At 35.6% G+C, this 16,300-nt stretch overlaps 1 protein-coding gene across 1 annotated transcript in view; it reads left to right on the plus strand.

Moving 5' to 3' along the window:
• Positions 1-16,300, plus strand: part of LOC107675242 (caldesmon-like) — a 26,905-nt gene that overhangs the window by 5,359 nt on the left and 5,246 nt on the right. Inside the window, exons 2-5 of the mRNA XM_016469520.1 lie at positions 8,226-8,595; positions 8,699-8,838; positions 10,147-10,408; positions 10,999-11,139. Coding sequence (XP_016325006.1) covers positions 8,226-8,595; positions 8,699-8,838; positions 10,147-10,408; positions 10,999-11,139 — 913 coding nt within the window. The remainder of the gene's footprint in view (positions 1-8,225; positions 8,596-8,698; positions 8,839-10,146; positions 10,409-10,998; positions 11,140-16,300) is intronic.

Raw genomic sequence — 16,300 nt, forward strand, 5'->3', positions numbered from 1 at the left:
AGAACACAAATTAAGATATTTTTGATGAATTTCGAGAGCTCTCTGACCTTCCCATAGACAGCAATGTAATTACCACGATCAACGTCCAGAAACGTAGCAAGGAGATCGGTAAAAGGCTTTCTTCTGTGTAAACTTTTCCTTACAAGTACAATTTTAGCTGTATTTTTTTGTGTCCCCTTCAAAAATTGCTCTTAGAAATGTTAAGTTTAGTGTCCCCCTCTACCGTTAGACAAAATTTACGCCCCTGCTGAAGTTGGTAGGTCACATTACAATGACAACTTGATGAATGTTGCTGGTGTAAACAGGGCTTGAAAATAGTTCAATAAAAAAAAAAAAATGTGATCACTTCATGTTGTTTCAAACTTGTATGCATTTCTTTCTTCTGTGGAACATAAAAATATTTACATATATGACAAATGTTTATTCAAAATATCGTCTTTTGTGTTCTGCAACAGAATTAAAGTCATAGGTTTGGAACAAGGGTAAATAATGACAGTAAATAATTAAAGAATTTTCACTTTTGGGTGAGCCATCACTTTTAGCCATCCACCAGCAATAACAACACCCCGTCTGGAGATCATATATCAGACAATTGACATTTACTGAGCAGTTTCACTTTAATAATTAAGGTTAAGAGCTGGAAAGGGAAACTCAGGTCGGAGGTCAACTTCTATGTGACCCATTTGAGACTGACCAATCTAGCTCAGCCGGTGCTCTGCAAGACCAGACATGGCTGTGGCAAATTAGGGCAGGCAACAATGGCGAAAAACATTTCCCAATCCGTCAAGCCCTCCAAATCCTTTCAGCCTCAGGGCACCAGGCTGTGGAAGTTTAGTCAACACATTGTCAGGGGAGGTGATACATGCTGAATATAAGCCAGGCTCTTGTTTTCTTTTCCCATTCCCTCACTCTCACTTTATTGTTTCCATTTAATTCAGAAATGGGTCTGAGAAACAGTCTGCGTTTGCCAATATGCTCACCATGCCTGAAAATGTGTTTTCACTTCCATAACTCTTAGAAAACGGTATTTCCAGACATGAAGGAAAAAGAAAACCAGGCTACATAATCGGACTGATAGTGGTAAATTAATCAGATATTGAATGACATCACTGGCAGGATTGACATCATTCACGTGGCTTCTGCCAAAAAAATGAAGTAATCCTGTCTGGGTGATTAACAGCCTATAATAATCAGAGGCACGGGAACTGTGTGTGACACATTAGATCTTGCCATAAGCCCTTTGTGAAACTGTATGGTTGGTTTCAGATGTGTGTGTGTGTGTTTTTATTGTAGTTGGGTTATGAGTAGAAACTGGTTTGTACTTAAAAAAACCCACTATTGCTGCAGGCCGAGCACTACAGGTAACTGCAGCTGTGCTGATGTTCAGAACATCTAGATTACAATGATGATAGCACTTTTCTACAGTGGTTCAATACATTATAAAATAACTTGTTTCAGAACAAATTTAGCCAGTTAGATTGCATATTTTTCTTTGCTAGTGAAAATAATCCCAAGATACCCAAGTTAAAGGGATAGTTCACCCAAAAATGAAAATTCTGTCATTAGTTACTCACCCTCATGTCGTTCCAAACCCGTAAGACCTTCGTTCATCTTCGGAACACAAATTAGGATCTTTTTAATGGAATCTGAGAGCTCTCTGACCCTTCCATAGACAGCAAGGATATTACCACAACCGACGCACCGAAACGTAGCAAGGACATCGGTAAAATAGTCCATGTGACATCAGGGGTACAACCATAATTTTGCGAAGCTACGAGAATACTTTTTGTGCTCAAAGAAAACAATAATAACATAACTTATTCAACAATTTTTTTACATCCAAAATGTAGATGTGTTTATTTCTCTGGAACAGATTTGAAGAAATGTAGCATTGCATCACTTGTTCACCACTGGATCCTTTGCAGTGAATGGGTGCCGTCAGAATGAGAGTCCAAACAGCTGATAAAAACATCACAATAATCCACAAGTAACCCACACCACTCCAGTCCATCAATTAACATAAGAAACATCTGCAAGCAACATTCATCATTAAGGCATTTTAACTCAGAATAACACTTCCTTCCGTGACAAAGTCTTTCCCCTGTTGTCTTCTCACATCAAAACACCCCAAGACATTTGTTTAGAACTGTTTTTGCTTGTAAACAGTGCTAGATCTGTGCATATTTCTCTCCTGATTCAGACAAGACTACTTTTTTTTTTTTTTACTGGAGAAAGCAATATTATGAATAGTGGACTCATATTTTAATTGAAAGCAAAATCTGCTAAATTTCTTCAAATCTTTTCTGATGAAGAAACAATCTCATATTCATCTTTAATCAAGAATCACCTTTAAAACGGTTCTTTGCCCAAGAAGTTCATTGAAGGAGTTTTGTGGGGTTTGTAGGTTCTTCAGTTGCTATCTGCTCCTTTAGCAATGTAAAAAAAGGTTTTTGGTGTTACATTATTCTTCATGTCGGTTTCACCACTATCATTAATAAAGAACTCAGTTGAGTTGTGGAACCTAAAAAGTTTTACCTATGGCATCAGTCTGAAAAACCCTTTTGTTTCTAACTGGAACTTTTTTTTTAATGTTGATGAATGACTATTGATCTGTCAACATGCTTTTACAGCTAGCTGTAAAGTCATCGTAGCAACCTGTGACCTCAGCTGTAACCTGGCCTGAAATTCTTCTGAGGGTCATTGGTGACCTGTGTTCACCTTTAACTGACCCAGAATCCAGACTGAGTTCCTAAAGTCCTAAAAATCATTACTCAACCTCCTGTCCTTCCAAACCTGTGTGAAGGTCTTGTATCTACAGAGCACAAAATATCTTGGAAAATCTTGGGCTCCAAATAACATTGGAGCCCATTGACTTCCACTGTATGGACAAAACCAAACCATGGAGTGTTTTCAAAATATCTTCTTTTGACGCCCACAGAAGAAAGAAAGTCATACAATTTTGGAATGTGAATAAATGATTTTTGGTCGAACATACACCAAAGTTAATGCTTGCTACCATAAACAAGTATTAGCAAGACCTAGCAACAATCTTAACTAACCTTTGCTTGTCATAAAAATGTTAATTATCTGCTATTTTAAGAGACTTATCAATCTTGACATTAATTAATTAGTTCTCTTCATTATACAATTTCTGTTTTTTTAGTTTTGAATTGTTCTCTTGCATGTTTCTGCATGTTGGTCACACCACTTGACATTGTTTGGCAGACAAAAGTTTTTCAAATACTAATATATTTCACTGCGTTATTATTATTATTTTTAGAAAAAAATTATTAAAGGGGTCCTATTATGCTCTTTTACAAAGTCTTGATTTTGTTTTGGGGGTGTACTAGAACATGCTCTCATACTAGGTTGTATTTTTCACATATTTTACATTATTACAACACCTCTCTCCCCAGTCTGGCATGAACGGCTCGAATAGTTCCTGTAAACGAGCCGTTCGTTGTAGTTCTTGAAAAGGGATTTTTTAAAAACGAAATATCTCCCTTTGGAGTGGACTTTGAGATTTGTAACTTTCTAGATTTTTTTAATGCCCAAACATACACACTACACACTGACTAAAATTTAAAAAAGTGAAAAAGCATAATAGGACCCCTTTAAGTGTTGTCCCAAACTACTTAAGGTTTGTTTTCAAGAATAGTTTTCTTCATTAAAGTGTTTTCTGTTAAAGTATTAAACTGTTTTCTTCATCAATTTGACAATTTTGACTTTTTAACATTAAAAATTAAATCAGAAATTAAAAACATGCTAAAATATATAAATACACAAGCAATTGTATGTATGAATTGCATTTTCAATGTGTTTTTGAACACAGATGTGGACGAAAAAAATTATTCATATTATGTGATTAAACTTATCACATGTTTTTTATTGTCAGGATTATGGTTTTAAGGTTGGGTTTAGTAAAAGGTCAGTTTAGTTTCCTTTGTTTCTCTCTCCTTTTTTCTCAACTAAACCTACACGTGCATATATACAGTGGCACAGCTTTTCTCTCATCATTACATAATCTCTGAAGAATTTTCAGCAAGCATGCCTTTGGAGCAGGGATTATGTCATATCCCATACCACAGCGCCTAGCTTTTAATCAGAGAAACATTATGGACCTCACATCCCACATATTTTATATGTGTGAAGTTAAACACAGCTCTCTGAGTCAACCTGTTTAAAGCAGAAACAGGTCATCTAGGGCCACTTTGTAATTATCCTTGATCGGAGAAGATTTAAAGGCTCGCTCTTGGCTTAGAGACACATGAATCATTTTCAAGACTTTTTAGATCGGTTCAACACGGAAAGAGGTTTTTAGTGATGCCCGTTTAGAGGTTTTCAAGCTGGGTTCATACAATAAGCTTGGGTGTAGTAAATAAGCATTGAGATTTATAACTGTGCAATTGAATTGTATTGACTGATTGTTGATGTTCAGTCGTTATGCTTTGCTGAAAATCTGCTTAATAATCTTGTGGAATGTGCTTTGCATTCCTTTCCGGCAGCTCCTGGGCAGATGAAATAGATTTTAATTCAAGACTTTGCAAAAAACGGCCTCTGTTATCACTATTATGAGCTTGAGTGCAAGGTGTGTGTGGTTAAACCTTTTGTGAACTCTTTGAGTAATCCCTTACACAAATTTACCCTTGTAACAATAGTTAGTAGTCAAAATTAACGCGTAAAGCCGCGGTCACACTAGACTTTTCATTCCATTGACTTCCATTCATACGCATGCGAATGCGTCAGACCGGAAACGCAAGCCCGTGTGAAGATATTTCGCATTTCCCTGCGTAGCATAGTTAAAGTTTGGTGAACTCTCGTGTGTGTACTTGATTAACTATACTTTTGACTGATTGTAATCACTTAAATGGAAAAGAATTATGACTAGTGAGGATATTTTGGCGTGTGATGTCATATCCTGCTCCCGCCCCTTTTCGCAGCACCGCTGAACGTATTTTGCATGCTCAAAGTCTGACAATCATGCGATTAATCGCAATTAAATATTTTAATCGATTGACAGCCCTAATTTTAATATTTACAATTTTCGTCAGCCAAATCAAATACGACCAATCAGTGAAGTGGAACCTACCAAAATGCAGAAAAAAGGAAATAATGTCATAAAGAGGGTCCCCCATTTTACGACTGTATGCAAAGGTCAGTATGTTTCTTAAAATATCAGACAATTTGATCTTTCATGACAAGTCAAGGTTTGTTCAGGGTGTAAAATGTCAAGTGGTGCGACTTCCCGAAAATGTAATGATATTTAAGAATTAATAATCCAGGCATTGGGCTGCTTTTACACTGTTGCTGGGGGTTGGTTTTTTTAGTCATCCCCCATTCCATGCCAGAATGCAATTGGGCTAGTTTTTGCAGTGATTGGGCTAGTTTTGATTAGCAATTGGGCTGGTTTTGTTATGCAGACCTGGCAACACTGAAACCAAGATAATTGTTTTACCTTGGCCAATACACTAAAAAACGTTTTTTAAATAATAATGGAACTTTTTTGTACATTTCTTTTACATTTCTGCGAATTAGCAAAATTTGGGCAAATTTTCACTGGTAAAAAAAGGTTTACTGTCTATAGTACGAAGCCTTGCACAAGACATATAAAAAATATGTTGTTCATTCTCACAACTTATTAATTAATTTTCTCATTTTAGTTAAATCGAGTCCTCAAATTAAGAGTTTGCTCCCTTGTTGTAGTAAATTGTGGCCATGTTGTACTAATTTGTTCCCTCATTTTGGAACAAATTTGTACAATATGTCCACGATTTCCTAAAATGAGAGAAAAAAATTAATAAGTCATGGGAACAAATTTCTAATTTGTGCCCACGATTTAATTACAATGCGGGAACAACTAGTAAATTGTGACCGAAATGTACAAAAATGAGGAAACAAATTCTTAAGTTGTGGCCACTATAAATATGTGTACAATAAAGATGTGTTACTTTTAAACCAATCAGCTTTCTGTTAGTCAACCTGGTGAATTCACACGACAAACTTTAGCCCTTTGCGAAATCTGTGCACTCTGGATACTATGAAGTATACACAGCATACTGCCTATTTAAAATAATAATAATAATAATAAATATTATGTGAAATAGTTAGCATTATGCAACAACATTTAATGGCACTTCATCAAAATCCTCTGGTCGCCCCTGGCAAACGAAAGAAAACAACAACAAACTAGCACCTGTCAGATCGTCACACACACCTCTGTTCACATCTGTTTTGCGAGGAGCATGTTTGAAGTCAGACTCTGGTGTTAATAGGCTGGCACAGTGACTTCAGCACATAGTTTCTCTCATCAAAGTAACACCATCACAGGTGTGTGGGTCCATGTGCTGCTTTTACTGACTGGAGCCGTTTACGCCTGACTGACTGTTAACTTGCCCAGATTCCCTATGAATGTAATTATATAGGTCTGCCTCTCATTCCTCTAAGAATGTCCAGTGTCTCACTCCAAAGTAATGGAGTCTGCATCATATATACATAATATATAATATATATATGAAAAATCTGGGGCCTAATTTGATTCTAAATTCCATAGATTTCAGCCTATGTCAAAAGTAAGGAACAAATCGGGATTTATAAAGGCAAAAACTATGTAAATGTTATGCATACAGCAGCTAAAGAGCATGTGTGCAAACTTTTTTTTTGTATATACAGGTGCATCTCAATAAATTAGAATGTCGTGTAAAAGTTCATTTATTTCAGTAATTCAACTCAAATTGTGAAACTCGCGTATTAAATAAATTCAATGCACACAGACTGAAGTAGTTTAAGTCTTTGGTTCTTTTAATTGTGATGATTTTGGCTCACATTTAACAAAAACCCACCAATTCACTATCTCAACAAATTAGAATATGGTGACATGCCAATCAGCTAATCAACTCAAAACACCTGCAAAGGTTTCCTGAGCCTTCAAAATGGTCTGCACAATCATGGGGAAGACTGCTGATCTGACAGTTGTCCAGAAGACAATCATTGACACCCTTCACAAGGAGGGTAAGCCACAAACATTCATTGCCAAAGATTGAGATGCACCTGTACCAGTAATTAAAATAATGAAACATTGTTTTTAAAAATGTAAAGATAAATAGACATTAATGAATGTGCAAATGAGCAAGTGCTTTGTGATATTTATGTCACTAAAATTAATGTATTAATTATATACAGTATGATTTTCTAACTGTATTGTGGGCATTCTGTAGATGGAGTTGATGTGCTTGTTCACATTATGTAATAAAGATGTCAAGATTTATAAAGTGGAATGCATTTTTTTTTGTGTGCATATGGACGTTTTCGTATTCGTTTATATATTTCATATTTCTGAAATTGTTATACTGTCACATTTATAAAAATTATATTCACGTCTTTATAAAGGCAGTTCATTTTGTAAGGGCATGATTAAATATATTTGACCTATTTTGCAAATTGAGTTCAAGTTAATTATATATTTAATTACATTTTTTAAATGATTGTAATTTTAATTTGAAAAAATATGATAAAACATGTTAGTAAGTTCCCTTACTCTATACGGTGAAAAAACTGTAATAGATCAAATGGGATATTTCATGTAAAATACTGTAAAATATTCGGTGTTTGGATGCATAAAAGAAAAAGTCATCTTATAATTTACAGTGAAAAAACATAAATTGACATTCCTTGAATTCTCTGTGACAGCTCAAATTTGATGGCTTTTTATTGAAATAACTGCATCTTTTTAGTCATTACTATTAGTTGTGTACATACATTAGGTTTTATGTTACATCTTATGTTGTTAAACGAATGTTTATTGCATTATTTTTGTGTTGTGTGTTATCATGATGGTCTTTTGTGCGTATGACACTGTTTACATTCTATATATAGCCTCAGAATAGAATTTACCTCAAGATAAAAAGTTACCTCAATTTTAGTAATGTGGTACATTAACATTATTTCAGTTAGTGAAATACATTTTATACTGTAAATTTAATTTCTAATCTGTAAAACTTGTAAAATGTTGCTACAGTAAAGTTCTGGCAAGCTTTAGAAAATGTTTTTAGCGATTAAGAATAAACAACTTCCTTTTTAGTTTCATTTTAAAAGCAAGATTCAAATCTTAATTTCCTATATGAGCACCATTGCTCAATGCACATGCACTAACTGCTAAGCCATGGCTCATATAAGATTGTATGCACTTATGTATACAAGTATATAATGTGTTGTTGTTGTTTTTTCAGCTATGAAAGTGAATTCAAACCTAGCAGTTCGACTGCTGTGGATGAGGATGAAGGTTTCAGTGACTGGACCCAAAAGCTGGGACGGAGAACAAGGTCCAGAATGGCTGAGAACAGCAGTGGAGGACAGTTACAACAGGAGGAGAAAGACGTGAATGAGAGATCTAGACAAAGTGACAAAAGCAGCTTCACCACTTCTATACAGCATCAGCAAATACAGGACAGAGAGGACGAGGAGAAAAGACCAGATAGGTGGAGGAGCCCTGAGAGACGAATGGAGATCAATGAGAAGGTGAGCAGCCCGAGATCAGAGGAATGGCATGACGACAGCAAAAGAAGACAACAGGAAATAACACCACAGATGGAGAACAAGGTGCCACGGGAATTAGTACAGTACAGTATTAGAAGTACAGAGCATCATATCATGTACAGTACATGACAGTGACTATGTCTAAATCAATACCATCACTCAACAGATGAAAGAGGAGCGGAAGGAGGTGAAGGTGTCATATATGTCGAAAGTATTCCTACAGCAAGACAGAATGCCTAATGGCAATGGAGAGGCAGCTGCAGAGGAAATTACATCACATCTGGTCAAAACCAAAAGATCACCCAGGTAACTTGTCTCCATGCACTTTCTCATCTGTAGGTTTTTGGGGAAATATTATGAAGATATGCTTAGGTCACATGTTCAATCAATCAATCAATCAATCAAAATGACGCCTGTTTTAAGGATCATCACAATTTTTTCATGACAAATAAGCACATTTTTCCATAATTCCTATTATTGTAAGTGACACTGTGCACTTTGCGTGTATGTTTAATCAAAAACATATATATATGTATGTATGTATGTATGTATGTAGCCTATATATATATATATATATATATATATATATGAATGTGTGTGTGTGTACCATTGAAAAAAATACAGTAAAACAATAATTTTGTGAAATTTATTACAATAAAAAAAAAAAAAAATGCAATTCATTCCTGTGATTATAAAGCTGATTTTTTAGCATGATTACTCCAGTCTTCCGTGTCACATGATCCTTCAGAAATCACTCTAATATGCTGATTTGCGCCTCAAGAGACATTTCTGCTTTATATATTTGTTTAAACCATGATGCATTTTTTCCCCAGGATACTTTGAAGAATATAAAGTTGAAAAGAACAGCATTTATTTGAAATAGAAAACTTTTGTAACATTATAAATGCCTTTACTGTCACTTTGTTGTTATAGTGCATTACACTAATGAGAAAGCAAATACATAAATATAAAAAAATAATAGTATATATTATTAGTCACTATTTTTAAAATACAGCCTGTTTAACTGTAAGAGTCAAAGAAAGGGAAAATTAATTATTGACAAAATAATTGTTTTGATGAGTTATTATTTTTGATTAATAATAATGATTTGAGGAAAGGACTAACATTTTAAGTTGACTTTAGGGGGAAAAATAAGCATAGAAGTTGGTCTTGTTAAAATTAGAGGCTTATGTGATATGTGTTATATATAGACGTGACCTAATATTGTTGCTGCCAAAAAAGTTGTGCCAGGAAGTTTCTAAAATGGCTGTTAAGGGAGTTAGTTTATATCTATCTAAAGGTCTCGTATAGCCAGCCCTTTAACTAATACCGTAATTTCTGGCCCATTTTACTGCTTACTCTGGCCAAGAACTATCCACTTCGCAGAGTCTGACTAAAAGTAAACTGACCAATCACAATTTGTTTTATTTTTATGTGCCATTTAAGTTTATCTGAGATAGATTCATAATAGACTGTGTGGAAAAATAATAAAGTAATGTATGACTGATCAGAAAATCTGCTGGTCCAATAGTAATAATTACTGATTGTTTCATAGAAATGACCAACATGCCGTCTGAGACTAACCCTGTTTTTCTGTTCTCCACTCTTCTCCAGCAGGACTGTAGATGTAGATCAGGTCTTTGAGACTAAGAAGGACATGGACGCTGGTCTGGAGACCGAGCTGAAGCTGGAGAAGATCAGACGTAGCCACCAGGAGAAGGAGAGCCAAGGAATGGAGCAGCTACGGCAGGGTCAGGCCGAGGCTGAGCTGGAGCTGGAGGAACTGAAGAAGAAGAGAGAGGAACGACACAAGGCTCGTGAAGAGGAGGAGCAGAAGAGAGAGGAAGAGGAACAGCAGAAACTAGCCAAAAAAGAGGTGGCTGAGCTGATTTCTATTCGTCTAAATCCAAAGTTTGGCATGAAACTCTAGATGGCGCAATCCGATAAGTCTAACTCAATCTGACATAATGACATCTTTATCACATGGTGCAGCTGATTGGTCCTTTTTGTATCAGCAGCCAATGAGCTTGTTGCTTAACATTCAAATACATGGCTAGTGCTTGCTGTAGCAGTTGCAGCGTGCTTTAGAAACCCTCCACCTCCCCCAGCTCCACCTTTATAGATCTGCTACGGGGTGATTTCATGTATATGTATTTATATATGGTGGTTATGTCATATATGTTATATGTGCATCAGCAGTATTTCTTACATGCTCACAGAAGCATGTCTGTAGATGTATGGGCAGCAGCAGTGTAGCAGATCTATTCCGCCAAGACCAAACACATCAACATTGTCATGTACATTACCATGCCAATCCCTCTGCGAGTTGTCATGATAGAACTTTTTATTTTGGTGGGAATTTTAAACTATCTATGTTTCTTCCAGTAGTAGAACATTATTTATTAGGGTTTGCATAAAACATAGTCATTTGATTTCTTGATTTCATTTCATTTGTATTAATTACAGGAGGACAAGAGACAGATGAAGGAGGACATTGAGAGGAGGAGAATGGAAGCAGCGGAGAAGAGAATGAAGAATCTCAACATCACACCTACAGATGGCGATGATCCATTTAACCCTCTAAACCCAATAAGTCCAACTTTCAAGGTAACTATACATACTGTATCTGCATAAACATTCTGAAACCTTTCCTTACAAAAAAGTACCGTGGCAGTACAATAGTATAGTGATGGTATCAGCAATTAATGCCATTGAACTTTGACAAACACAATGGTACTGACTGATAACTATGCATATGGTTTTTCATGATACTCCAAGATACCAAAAGAAAAGGGTAATTATAGGTGCTTTCGCACCGCAGTAACCTTTTTGAAGTTACTAGATCTATTGGCGGAATTTCCCACTTTTTGGTGTGTTCGCACCGCAGGAACTAGGAATGTATTTAGTTCTAGGAACTCCGTTTGGGGAAACTAATTTAGCTCCTACTTCAGAGTAGGGTCTAAAACAGTTCTATAGGAATTCTATAGGCCTAGAAGATAACACTACAAGTTGTCATAGGAGATTTAGTCAGATTTTCATGCAATCGTGTAAATTGTGTGTTTACATTCCATTTCCATTTTCACGAAACCCACGACATGCAACAAAAACAGCTCCGAACACAGCATCCTCTATTCACCGGTTGTTGATGTTTGTAAATGCCACGATTAAAGACGTCACGGTCGGCCACTTCAGAGTTCCTGCTGCCGGTGAAAATACAACCAGTAAAATGGCCCGAAGGAGAAACTGGTTGTCTAGGAATGACCCTGCTGGCTAGTTCCTGAGTTCCTTAATGGTACACTTTTAAAAATAAAGGTTCTTTATATTGGCATCAATGGTTCCATGAGGAACCTTTAACATCCATGGAAACTTTCCATCCACAAAAGGTTATTTTGATTAATTAAATGTTCTTCACACTACACTCTTAAAAATGAAGGTTCCAAAAGTGGGTTTTAACAATGATGCCATAGAAGAACCATTTTTGGTTCTGCAAACAACCTTTCATCGAACAGTTCTTAAAAGAACATTTTAAAAATCTAAAGAACCCTTTCCACTATAAACAACATTTGTGCAGTGGAAAGGTTCTATAGATGTTAAACTTTCTTCATGGAACCATCAATGCCAATAAGGTACCTTTATGTTTATATGAGTGCAAGAAAAAAAAAGTTCTTCTGAGAACTGGTAACAGAAAGATTATATGAAGGTTAAATGGTTCTTCTATTGGATCACTATTGGCGCTTTTCCACTGCATGGTACGGCACGGTACGGCTCGGTACGGTTCACTTTTGGGGGGTTTTCCACTGGGTACAGTACCTGGTACCTGGTACTTTTTTTAGTACCACCTCGGTTGGGGTTCCAAGTGAACCGTACCGTTACCAAAACGTGACGTGTAAACTCTGCTGATCACGGATTGGCCGGAGAGAATCGTCACTACCTGCGTCACTGAATTGCAGTGGAAACGCAAACCGTGCCGAACCGTGCCGTGCCGTACTGAGCCGAGTCGTACCGCGCAGTGGAAAAGCGCCATATGAAACATCTGGAAACTTTTTTTTTTAAAGAGGATTTTTTTTGTACAACCTAGAAATCAATCACAACAAATAAGCATTTCTAAGACATTGAAGAATTTTGACAAATAATCCTGTTCTTTTTTTTCTTCTTTTTTTTTCGAAATTTTTTTTACAGAATACAAGCTCCATTTTATTTTGTAAGTTGCTTGTGCTCATTGTGCTGTGAACAAACCCACATGTTTGCAGTGTATAAGTGGTTGAACACATCTTAGGTCAAGTAACAAGCATGCATATTCATATATTGGTCTTCAGATAAGGATTACAGGAATATTCCAGGTTCAGAACAAACTAACATGTTTTTGAATAGTACATAAAATAATTATGACCTGTATTTTAGTAAAAACAAATAAATAAAAGATAAATAATAATAATAATAATAATAATAATAACTTGGTAATTAAATTTCATGTCATTAGAACCTCACTTTGCAACTTGGAATATTCCTTTAAACTGATTTAATTTATTTTAGGGCATGTTTTTATTTATTTAGTTTAACAACCAAAACTGCTTGACAAGTGTAATTTGTTTATTTGCTGCACTTGCTTTCCATTGTGTGAAAAGATCTGTGGTTTTATATATGCACTTATAGGACTTTCATTATTGTACATCTTGAAAATATTAATTCTGACTCATTTTTCCATTTCTTGAAGATGTTTCACCACTCGTTTGAGTGATTTCAACAGTTCAGACAACTGGCAAGTTACATGACATTCTGTGATTTTTGAGCATTTGCATAGACACATTCATTAATGAACTGCCTAAATTTCCTAAAAACATAACATACATAAATGGAAACACCATAATGGTCGATTCATAACCAGTGGTGCTTAAGGCACAACAACAAATAAACCCCGAATCATAACAAGAGACCAAAATATTGGAGAGAGTTGTAGAATAGATAACCACCTAGTAACCAACCAAAACATCTTAACAACAGCTTAAGCGATGCACTGGCAACCAACTACACAGCATTATGGCACTGAGGTTTGCATGGTTCTGCAGACTCTTTAATGTCAAAGGGGATTTGTCTCTAGTCAAATCTTACCAACATAAATAAAATAAAATTACTCAGGCCCTCATGTCATGAGCTAAGCAAAGCTGGAATTTATAGCTAATCTGGCTTTTATCCACTGGTACCCAAGGTCAATCAATCCACAAAGATGCAGAACATAGTGTGAGGAGCACAAAACCTGGACACCTGGGCAAAGAAAAAAACAAGTAATATAACACCATCTTCCTACAAGATCTGAAGTGACCATATCTGATCATCTTGAACCTTTATGGAAAGGTCTTGAAGACAATGCAGATGTACACATCCTAAACTTGCAAACAACAGGAGGTGTTTCTTCTTGAATTGTGCAATTCCTCTCAAGAGTGCAAAGACTACAAATGAAGCCCCAGTCCCTGCTATTAAGTTTATTGTATCTATTCCTTGTGTTTATCCACTCCTATGATATAGCATTTTATCCACCCAAAATATGAAATCGACTCTGTAATGGCTTAATACAACAATATACTAATGCCTGAATCATGCTTGTATTAATGGCACATAAATCTGAAATAGCTGATACTACAAAAATAAGGTTAGCAACATTGGGAATTTTTTTGCCCTTAAACTTTCAATTGCACAGATTATTAACAACAAAAGTGTGACCTCACCTATAGACCAGCATGGTAGTTTTTCCATTAAAACACAAATGTACTTTATTATGTGGGGATTTGCAGTCTTTGTTTTGGGGACCCTGAGTTTTCCAGTGCTTGTCTGTGTATTTATGTAAGAAACAGAAGTGACTGACAGTTGAAAGTACATTCTCAGTGAGCAGAGGTTAAAAAGCCAGTGGGCCCAACAGCAACACAAGGGATCCTTCTGTGAGCCTGAAACAGGAGCTTGTTAACATGTACAGTGGAAGTGAGAAAAGACTGAACGGAGCTACAGTATGGATTTCTCTGGTTATTACAAGGAATCCTCAAGAAATTCATATTTACACTCATTTGTGTGGCCTCATTCTTCATTCAACAAATTGATCAAAACTACATGTTGATCCCAGAGGACCTTCTGGAGAATCTTGAGATAGTTTTAAAGTTTTGAGTTCTTGCAAAAATGAAAATTCTGTTAACTCTCCCTCTTGTTGTTCAAAACATGTATTGTCCTGAAGCAAAACAATATATATTTTTAAGAGTTTTTACTCAGGTCTTGTCAATATAATGACAGTTCAGAGTGACCAGGCCTCCTCCTAAAATGAAGGGAAAAAAAAGACCTAAAAGTATCATAAAAGTGGTCTATTCATTATATATATATATATTAGAGCTGTCAGTTTAACGTGTTAACTTAATTAGTTATGAAAAAATAATGCGACTAAAATATTTTAACGCAGTTAACGCACTGGCTCTGCCCCCAGACCTGTAAGTCATCTTAAATTTCATATAGTTGACTGTTGACAAATATGATGCAGGGTAATAACTCCATAAATAAAGTTATGCCCTAAAATTCAAGATATTGGTGCAAAGAATGCCCCGTATGAGTTTTTGTCTCATATTTATATCATACAATATCACACGAGCAGGGAGAGCAGTATTGCTGATTTTGTCCCGAATATCACGAGTGACAAATTTAAATGTGATTTTGTTTTTTTTTACAACAGTCCAGTAAATAAATTGATATTGTGTTATATTGTGTTTTTGCTCAATTTAGCAGAGAACATATTAACTTTAAAGCCATAGCAGAATTGTTGTGCGTCTCCAAGCAACGCAGCGGTGTTTAGTTTCTGAATGAATCCAAGTTTTAAACGAATCATGTGAACCAATGATTCAAAGGCCCATTCATAAAGAGAGCCTATCCCCTTGTTCAAATACCCACTCTTGCCATCTTTGCACTTGACCACTTGACTACTTATATGACCAATAAAATGTGCAACACTTTGTTTTTCTACCAAATTATATGTCAAATCTAATTATTATATTATTTAACTTACACTGGAAAGGTTTAGTGACCTCTCGCAAGATCTCGGCAAAAAGTCTCACGTTTTATTTCCAAAACATGATGCATGATGGGATACACTAAGCTTTGAATAGCGCTCCGTAGCGGTATTCAAGATAGTGTGGATTTAGTGTGCGTTAAGGGCACTGGCATTTTAAAGACCTGAGACAGTATTTGGGCAAGGCAATTTATTTCATTCCTGAATGAATCAGCCATTTGAACGAACTGAATGAATGAATGACTCATAAAGACATTTAGCTCCACCTGCTGGCAGATTAAGTTTCTTATTTAGAGTATCTTTTAATTAAAAGAAAAATAATAATAAAAACATTAAAGGGATAGTTCACCAAAAATAAAAATTCTGTCATCATTTACACACCCTCTTGTTGTTTCAAACCTTTCTTTTGGGCAACACAAAAGAAGGTATTTTGAAGACTGTTGGTAACAAACCAATGACCAGTTTTGGTTACCAACGACTTTCATTGTATGAACAAAAAATAAAAAAAATTGAGATGTTTCTCAAATTCTATTCTTTTATGTTTCATAGTTTTTGTTAGGCCGTTGTACGTACATTTTTATGTGTAACAAATTACATGTTGAATCAAATAAAATATTTATTTCTAAAGCTACAATTTGTAATGTCTAATTGATACTTTCCCATTTAACACAAAAATAGCTTTAAATAATCTTGCAATTAATTAGATTCATGTAATGTAATATATATATA

Source organism: Sinocyclocheilus anshuiensis, unplaced genomic scaffold, assembly GCF_001515605.1.
Source record: "Sinocyclocheilus anshuiensis isolate Anshui unplaced genomic scaffold, SAMN03320099.WGS_v1.1 scaffold532, whole genome shotgun sequence".
NCBI classification, from domain to species: domain Eukaryota; kingdom Metazoa; phylum Chordata; class Actinopteri; order Cypriniformes; family Cyprinidae; genus Sinocyclocheilus; species Sinocyclocheilus anshuiensis.